A 10,000-nucleotide genomic window follows, 5' to 3' on the forward strand; every position below is an offset into this window, starting at 1 on the left:
TGTCTCAAAAAAAAAAAAAAATTAGTTGGGCATGGTGGCATACACCTGTAATCCCAACTACTCAGAAGGCTGAGGCAGGAGGATCACTTGAACCTGGGAGCTGGAGGTTGCAGTGAGCTGAGATCGAGCCACTGTACTACATCCTGGGCGATAGAGCAAGACTGTCTCAAAAAAAAAAAAAAAAAACAATGTAATTCACGAAATAAAAGAGAAAAAAGTGCATGTTTCAGCAGCACATATACTAAAATTGGAACGATGCAGGGAAGACATGCAAATTCATGAAGCAGTCCATATTTTTTTAAAGAAAGAAAAGATATATGATCACTTCAATATATCCAAACAAAAGCATTTAACAAAATTCAACATCTATTCATGATTAGGAAAATTCTCAAAAAGACTCCAGGCGATGTGAACAAAAATTTTGTTTACTTAATACAAATAAGTTATCACAGGTTTCACTATTACCTATTTTGTTAAAGTGTAAGCATTTTGTACTATACAGAATTAAAGATTTTTTACATATGACTACTAGCATTTATGCCTAAAATTTCCCCCAAAGTTATTTTTTATTATCATATATTATTTATTCCCAGCAGTATTAAACTAGACCTCTTCCAGCAAAAACAGATTTAATTCAATATAAGCTCAGGGAAATGAAATGAATGTCCATTCTGAATGAGACTTGCACAAAATACTGAATACTAAACCAATAATGAGCTATCAATTTTGTAAATATGAAATGTCTTCTTAATCTGCTTCTAGGTTACAGTCATTCCTTGAATAAACAAATTTCACTCTGTCGCCCAGGCTAGAGTGCAGTGGCACGATCTCGACTCACTGCAACCTCTGCCTCCAGGGTTCAAGCAATTCTCCTGCCTCAGCCTCCCAAGTAGCTGGGATTACAGGCATGCGCCACCACGCCTGGCTAATTTTTTTGTATTTTCAGTAGAGACAGGGTTTCACCATGTTGGCCAGACTGGTCTCGAACTCCTGACCTCACGTGATCCACCCTCCTCAGCCTCCCAAAGTGCTGGGATTACAGGCATGAGCCACCACGCCCAGCCTGAATAAATATTTATTAAACACTGTTGTGAGCTAGGTGCTAAACATAGAAAGACTCCAACCCTGCTTTCACAGAGCCTAGTCTAGTAGCCCAGGACATAGAAAAATAAACAAATAATTACAACACTGAGTACTAAGCGTTATCCAATAGAATTGTATACAAAGAGCTGTTGAAACAAGGATGAGAAACTAACTGATCATGCTTGGAGGAACGGAATTTCTTGATTTTCACCAACAATGGAAGCAAACTGATTTACCAAGCAAAACTTCCTTAATCTCTTAATGAACAAAAATTAAGCCCTTAGAGGCTTCTCAACATACCAGTAGTACTTTCCTTAGGCCACAACCACATAAAAACATTATGAATTTCACAGACACAAGACAGGCTTTCAGTTTTGGAGATTAAAGCAGAAGTATTCTTTGGGAGTGGTTGAGGTTTTGATAATTGATGAAATTTCTAGTCTACCTCTCTACAACTCAAAGTTGTTTCTATGTGTTAGAGGTCATGAGAGCTGGAGTACTTTTTTGGGGGAATGTATACTTTTTAGGAATAAATTAGTTGCAGTTGTGACAAACTAGACAATGGTATGGTAGAAGAGTAGGATAGGGAGGTCTTATGTATGAGCTTGAAGCAAGACAGTCCTGTATTCAAATTCTGGCCCTCCAACTTACTACTTTTGTAGTAGTGGGCAAATTAATTAGTTTCTTCTATATTCTATTTCCTCTTCTGCAAAACAGAAGTAGTAATGATTACCTTATAGAGTTATTGTGAAGGTTAAACAATATAATGCATGAAAACTGCCTGAGACAGTGCCTGCAACATGGCAAGTACTCCTGGAGTGGTGGCTGCTATAATCATTATCACCATGGTAATGGTATAGGACGTTCAATATATTCTTTGTTTTATTGTTGTTGTTATTATAGGGTGTGGTTTTGTTTTGTTTTGTTTGTTTTTTGAGATGGAGTCTCGCTCTTGACACGATCTTGGCTCACTGCAACCTCCGCCTTCCAGGTTCAAGTGATTCTCCTGCCTCAGCCTCGCGAATAGCTGGGACTACAGGCACCCGCCACCATGCCCAGCTAATTTTTGTATTTTTAGTAGAGATGGGGTTTACCATGTTGGCCAGACTGATCTCGAACTCCTGACCTCAGGTGATCTGCCTGCCTTGGCCTCCCAAAGTGCTGGGATTACAGACGTGAGCTATCACACCCAGCGTATTATGGTGTTTTGAGAACATAATTACCTTTCTTCTTCTAGACACCCCCAAAGGATGGATTTGTAATCGCTGACGTTCAACTAGTTACAAGCAATTCTCCAGAGGAAAAACAGTCCCCTTTATCAGCTTTTCGGTCCTCTTCCTCTTTAAGAAAGAAGATTAACTCAGGGCAGAGAGCACTTCCACCCTGGCGATCTTCTGATAAGCATCCAACAGAAATCATTCGTTTTAATTACCTAGACAACTGTGACCCCTTGGAGACTGTCTGGCAAGGGTAAGAAGCTCCATGATCTTCTCAACTTCTTTGTTTTTAGAAATAATTTATTGCCATTTCAGTATATGAAGAGATTAAAATAGAACTTACTGTGAAATACAAAAGCTTTTCAGTACATAGAAGCAAAAAGTGATAGAACAGGATACTAACCATTACTAGCAAATTTGCTCTATTGGTTACAGTATGTTTGTATTTTGTAATAGTAAGGATTTAACATTGCTTCTTCAAATTTTTTTTTTTTTTTTTTTTTTTTGAGACGTAGTCTAGAGTCTTGCTCTGACACTCGCCCAGGCTGGAGTGCAGTGGCGCAATCTCACCTCACTGCAATCTCCACCTCCCAGGTTCAAGCTATTCTCCTGCTTCAGCTTCCCAAGTAGCTGGGACTACAGGCGGCTGCCAAAATGCCCAGCTAATTTTTGTTTTTTTAGTAGAGACAAGGGTTTCACCATGTTGACCAGGTTGGTCTTGAACTCCTGACCTCAGGTGATCCACATGCCTCAGCCTCCCAAAGTGCTGGGATCACTGGCATGAGCCACTGTGCCCGGCCTCTTCTAATATTTTAATATTATATTGCAATCCAGCACCAAAGAGTTCATTCTAGCCGTTATTCTTTCTGTATTTGTACCTCCCTTTTCTGATGGTAAGAAACCTGACACTCATTAGATTTACTGATTGTATTTTCTATATATATATATATGTATGTATATACACTTATAAATAAATTCTGAAAGTAAAGCTGGGTAAGGTGGCATGTGTCTGTAATCCTAGCACTTTGGGGCCGAGGCAGGAGGATCTCTCGAGCCCAGAAGTTTGAGACGAGCCTGGGCAACACAGGTAGACCCTATCTCAAAAAAAAAAAAAAAAAAAGACAGAGATAGAAAGAGAGAGAGAAAACAAAGAAAAAATATTTTTGGTTCTTTGACAAACACACCAGAAATCTCTTCATGAGTATGAAGAGATTCAAACCTAGAAATATCCTGTCAGGAGCCAATAGGGCTCTAGTACAATATCTTAAGCTTAAAGTGACTCTTCAGCTCTCCCCAAAGATGTGGAATATGTGAAACAGCCTTGGATCTTTGAGGTTTCCTGGTGGAGCTCCTTTGTTGTTTATTAAAATATTGTACTTGAAAGAAGAAGGCGGGGTGAGTGCGGGGATGGAGGTGCCTCTTTCTTGCTTAAATGTTTCCCTTAGTAAAAGGGCATTACCTTTCACTTCTAGATGAATTAAACACAAATCAAGGACCATTGGATTGGATTTGTGAAGGATTTAGGCCTTTTTTAAAAATTGCTAAGCCTTTTAAAAAATTATTATTATTTTTATTTTTTGTAGAATGGGGTCTCATTATGTTGCCCAGGTTGATCTCTAACTCCCAGACTGAAGTGATCAGACTCAAGTGAACCTCTCACCTCGCCCTCCCAAAGTGCTGGGATTACAGGCCTGAGCCACCATGCCTGGCTAGTTGTTAGGTCTTCGTAAGTTTTGGTGCCTACTGCTGGCATGATGGACAGCACCAGCCCAGTAGGAACCAGCACACAGGTACAAGAAAGGCTGAGGTATTACTCCACAGAGGTCCAATTTCAGTGGCACATAATTGAGGTCAGAGTCCTGAGAATGGAGCAAGCCAGAGAGACTGAACTGGAGTCAGGTTGGTAACAGAAAAATCAAGAGATAGTGCAAAGATTAAACAGAAATGGAGCAACCCTGAAGCTCATTTCCCCAAATAGACCTGACACCCCAGACTTTTCACTCTCTTGATAGCATCTTTTAGGGCACAAAAGTTTTCAATTTTGATGAAGTCCAATTTGTCTAAATTTTTGGTGTCATATCCAAGAAATCATTGCCAAATCCAATGTCATGGCAATTTTCTTGTACATTTTCTTCTAAGAGTTTTGTGTTTTAGTTCTGCAGTTTAGGTCTTTGATCCATTTTGAGTTAATTTTTGCATATGGTATGAAGTTGGGGTCCAACTTCATTGTTTTGCATGTAGATATCCTGTTTCCCGAGCACCATTGTTGAAAAGACTGTCCTTTGCTCCACTGAATAGTCTTAGATGAAAGTCAATAGACCATATATGTGAGGGTTTTAACTCTGGGCTCCTTATTCTATTCTATTGTTCTCTGTGTTGGTCTTTACACCAGTATGACACTGTTTTGATTATTGTAGCTCTGTAATAAATGTTAAAACCAGAAAATGGGAGTCCCCCAATTTTGATCTTCTTTTTGGACATTTATGCAAATCACCCTTCTTTTTTGTTTTTTCTTTTTTTTTTTTTTTTGAGACAGAGTCTTGCTCTGTCACCCAGGCTGGAGTGCAGTGGCATGATCTCGGCTCACTGCAACCTCTGCCTCCTGGGTTCAAGCCATTCTCCTGCCTCAGCCTCCCTAGTAGCTGGGATTACAGGTGTGCACCACCATGCCCAGCTAATTTTCATATTTTTAGTAGGGACGGGGTTTCACCATGTTTGCCAGGCTGGTCTCGAACTCCTGACCTCTTGCTCCACACACCTCAGCCTCCCAAAGTGCTGGGATTACAGGCACACGAGCCATCGCGCCTGGCCCATATCACCCTTCTTTATTGGGCCAAGGGAGCTGAGCTGAGAGGTTGGAGTGAACTCCCAAAAAGATCAGGCCAGGTGTGGTGGCAAACACCTGTAATCCCAGAACTTTTGGTGGCTGAGGCAGAAACATCATCTGAGTCTAGGAGTTTGAGACCAGCCTGGGCAACATAGCAAGAGCCTGTCTCTATAAAAATAAAATAAAATTTGCCAAATGTGATGGTGCATGCCCATAGTCCCAGCTACTCAGGAGGTTGAAATGGGAAGATTGCTTGAGCCCAGGAAGTGGAGGCTGCAGTGAGCCATGGTTGTGCCACTGCACTCCAGCCTGGGTGACAGAGCAAGACCTTGTCTCAAGAAAAAAAAACAGAAGTCTACATAGCAATATACATGCATTTGATCTACATGTCACTTTAGCATTTTCTTTTCTTTTGTTTTCTCCATAGATTTCCCCTCTGTCCTTTTTTTTTTCCTTGTAATTTGTTTGTTATAGTTATCAAACCATTTATCCTGGAGAGCTTCTCACATTCTGGATTTTGTTGAGTGCACCGCCCACATGCATCTTAACAGGTTCTTCTGTACCCCGTACCTGGCTATACTGAGAGTCAGACCTAGAGGCTTATGTATATACTGAACAGGGATATGTACTTCCATCACAACGCACATCATTTCTGGTTGTCTCTCTCGTGTTGGTAGCCATGGATACTCATCGCCTAGATCCATTACATCAGGCAAACTTTTCCTGTAAATGGCAAGGCAGGAAATATTTTAGTCTTTGCAGGGCATATGGTCTCTGTCACAGCTGCTCAACTCTGCCATTGTAGCCTGAATATAGTAATAGACCATGTGCAAGAAATAAGCATGACTATGTTCTAATAAAACTTTACTTACAGAAACAGGCGGCAAACTGGATTGAGCCTGTGGGCTGTGGTTGGAGGATCCTTACTTTATCCTAATACATACAGGAGTTTTAGAAAACAAATGCTAATATTAAAGCAAGTGATATGATTACTGAAAACAGTTTGACTTCCTTGTCTGTGTTTTTATCTCTCAGATATATTGCATCAAGAATATTCAGACAAATTACTGCATTAAACTCACGTGAAGTAACTCCTTTGTGTGTAGTAATGCCACCAACTCAATAGATAATATATATGTTTCATTTTGCTTTTCAGATTTTAGGTATTTTTCAGTTCATTTTATTTTATGATTTTGAGAAAAATTTAGATGGTTCCAAAATTAAATGTACAAAATAAGCTATACTTGGAGAAATCTAACTTTTGGTCCCTGTTCCTCCATATTACCTCTTCCTTTTTTTTCTTTTCTTTCTTTTTTGTTTTGCTTTTTTTTTTTTTTTTTTTTTTTGATTTAGGGTCTCACTCTGTTGCCCAGGCTAGAGTGCAGTAGCGCAGTCATGACTAACTGCAACCTGGACCTCCAGGGCTCAAGCGATCCTCCCACCTTAGCCTTCTGAGTCACTGAAACTACAGGCATGCACCACCATGCCCAGCTAAATTTTTTAATTTTTTGTAGAGATAGGGTCTCACCGTGTTGCCCAGGTGGGTTTCAAACTCCTGGACTCAAGTTATCCTTCCCCCTCACTTTCCAGAGAGCTGGGGTTACGGACATGAGTCACCGTGCCCAGCTCACATTCCCTGTTTTTGATCAGTTCACATGGGAATCCTACTTGTAGGTAACTGTTTTTCATTTTATGGTTTGATCTTTCCATTTTATTTTATTTTATTTTATTTTTTGAGATGGAGTCTCACTCTGTCGCCCAGGCTGAAGTGCAGTGTTACGATCTCGGCTCACTGCAACCTCTGCTTCCTGGGTTTGAGTGATTCTCCTGCCTCAGCCTCCCAAGTAGCTGGGACTAGAGGTGTGTGCCACCACGCCCAGCTAATTTTTGTATTTTTAGTAGAGATGGGGTTTCACCATGTTGGCCAGGCTAGTCTCGAACTCCTGACCTCAGGTGATCCACCCGCCTTGGCCTCCCAAAGTGCTGGGATTACAGGCGTGAGCCACCCCATCTGGCCATAATCCTTCCATTTTAAAAAGTACAAGTAAATATATATGCACAATATGTAGAGGCAGAGATCTTAATACCTTCTTGAAATGAAAGGCAGCACACAGTACATACCGTCTCATCCACCCTTCTTTCTTCATGTAATAGTATATCCTGGAGATCCTTCCACAGTTGAATATAGAAACATCCTGCCTTCCTTTTGCAGCTCATAGTACTGCATTGTGTGGAGATGCCAGAGTTGATTCAACCAGTTCTCTATTGATAGACATTTGGCTTATTTCCAATGGAGACAATCTTTTAAATCACGGGAACAACAAACTCAAACAGACAAATAGCTATGCAAACCACCGAGTTTTAAAAAGATACTTTGTAATTTCTCCACCGCTTTCCAATTTACAGAAGAAAAAAAAGAAATGAAATGACCCCAGATTTCAGCCGACAGTCACATGATAAGAAAAATAAGTTGCAGGACAGAACTAGGCTAAGAAAAGCACAATCAATGGTAAGTATTGTTTATAAAAGATTCGTCACCATAACATTAATGAAAATCTCGAGATCTCTAATCCTATTTGCAAAATTGAATTCGTTTATTTAATCAGAATCATGGAGTGGTGATTTAAATTTGGGTTTCTGACACTGACTGACAGAGAAGCCATGACCTTGAAGATACACTTTATTTAATCTCTCTGAGCCTCTGTTTTCTCATCTGTTTTTTTTTTTTTAAAAAAAAGAAAGACTAGATGAACTGATGTGTATGAAATTGCTTTGAAAACTCTGTGATATAAGGGGAATATTTTTGTTTGTTTGTTTAAGACAGAGTCTTGCACTTGTCTCCCTGGCTGGAGTGCAATGGCGTGATTTCGACTCACTGCAACCTCCGCCTCCTGGGTTCAAGTGATTCTCCTGCCTCAGCCTCCCAAGTAGCTGGGATTACAGGTGCCTCCACCATGCCAAGCTAATTTTTGTATTTTTAGTAGAGATGGAGTTTCTCCATGTTGGCCAAACTGGTCTCCAACTGCTGACCTCAGGTGATCCACCTGCCTCGGCCTCCCAAAGTGCTGGGATTACAGGCATGAGCCACTGTGCCTGGCCAAGGGGAGTATTTTTTTTTTTTTTTATCAGTGGTTCTTTCTTCTGCGGAGTCCTTTGGGGCAGGGGGAGGTGCTATCAGAAATTGCTATCTCTAAGTGGAGGTTCCCCTGATTTAAGTGCATTTAGGCCAGGCACGGTGGCTCACTCCTTTAATCCCAGTACTTTGGGAGACTGAGGCAGGAGGATCACTTGAGGTCAGGAATTTGAGTGCAGTCTGGGCACCCTGTCTCCACTAACAATACAAAAATTAGCTGGGTGTGGTGGCACATGCCTGTGGGTTGTGGAGGAGGGTGGCTTGAACCTAGGAGGCAGAGGTTATAGTCAGCCAAGATCGCACCACTGCACTCCAGGCTGAGCAACAGAGCGAGACTGTCTCAAAAAAAAAAGAAAGAAAAGAAAAAAAAAGAAAAATGCATTTAAAGTAACTTTGGAAAAAATGAATTAAGAACTTTTCCTTTCCTAATTAAAAAACAGCGAATTGACTACCTAATAAAGCCAGTAATTGTGACTAGGGAGCATTATCATTGCATAGCAGAGTTTCCCAAATCGTGGCTCTGAAGCCCTGTGGATCTTTCAGCACATTATGCAAGTCTTTGGCACGAAGCAGAAAGGAATAAGGGTGAAATTAAAAGTTCATATATAGTAGTAAGGATTTAGAAAAGAGATGAAGATACACACTCAAGGAAAATTAATATAAAATGGATGTCAGCTGGGAGAGGAAAGAGTACGTACTCAGGAATAAATCACTTTTATAGCTCTGCTTTAAAGCTCCATTACTTTCTGTTTAAATGTATTTTCAAGTGTTATGTTGCAAAAAAAAAAAAAAAAACAGAGAGAGATGAGCTTCTTTAAACAGGGCCATCTGAATTCTGTAGGGCCAGTTTTGGGCTGGATGAGGCTTATCATAGACATGTGTACTGATGCCCAAGGGAATGGGGGAGCTTAGAGCAAAGCAGTAAAATTGTCAGTGAAGCCATTAACTGAGAAAAATAACTTTATGAGGCTTATCACATGAGCCATTATGGTGTGCTTCTGCCTGGTCTCCAGCCCCTGATAGGCAAGGAGTGGAAGAGAAGTCCAAGGGAGAATGGGGAATTTGAAGGACAATAAAAATTGATGGTGATGCATGCTGAGAAATTATCAGCACAAACATTTCTCCTGCTTCGAAAACACAAAACCCAAAGCTAAGCCATCCCCATGGGCTTTTGACATTAACCATCTGTCAAACACTAGCAGGGCTTGCTTAAGTGAAAGCATTCATTATAAATTAAAAAGTTAAGAAGTTGTACTAATTAAGGCTGAAAGGGAAACCAGGGTACTTTAAGCAATGATAGAAGAATTAGCTCTTCATGAACGGGGCTCTTGAGTGTGTCTGTCTATTCTTGTGTTTTTTTGTAAATATACTAATTATAATCACTATTTATGTTTTGTAGTTTTGATAAAGAGTATAAGGCATCATTAAATCCTCCGAAAAGTATGCTGTGATATATGACTCATGCCAGTGATGAGCTTGCCAAAGACAAGCTTGGCTGTTTGGGATACAAAGCGGGTGTGACTCAGTTCCCCTCTCCACAGGATAGTAGTTTGCCCTCATCGGCCTCCTAAGTGATGCAAGATGATTGTGAAAATGAAGAAATAGGCCGGGCGTGGTGGCTCATGCCCGTAATCCCAGCACTTTGGGAGGCCGAGGTGGGTGGATCACAGGGTCAGAAGATTGAGAGCATCCTGGCTAACACGGTGAAACCCTGTCTTTACTAAAAATCCAAAAAAAAAA

General features: G+C 40.6%; 1 protein-coding gene across 2 annotated transcripts in view; it reads left to right on the forward strand.

The window, feature by feature from the left end:
- FBXO16 (F-box protein 16) overlaps positions 1-10,000 on the forward strand; it is a 60,022-nt gene that overhangs the window by 34,887 nt on the left and 15,135 nt on the right. For both annotated transcript variants that reach the window (XM_011944559.1, XM_011944560.1), the window contains 2 exons: positions 2,321-2,553; positions 7,534-7,636. In XM_011944559.1, coding sequence (XP_011799949.1) covers positions 2,321-2,553; positions 7,534-7,636 — 336 coding nt within the window. The remainder of the gene's footprint in view (positions 1-2,320; positions 2,554-7,533; positions 7,637-10,000) is intronic.

The sequence above is a fragment of the Colobus angolensis genome, unplaced genomic scaffold, assembly GCF_000951035.1.
Source record: "Colobus angolensis palliatus isolate OR3802 unplaced genomic scaffold, Cang.pa_1.0 Scaffold233, whole genome shotgun sequence".
Lineage (NCBI taxonomy): Eukaryota > Metazoa > Chordata > Mammalia > Primates > Cercopithecidae > Colobus > Colobus angolensis.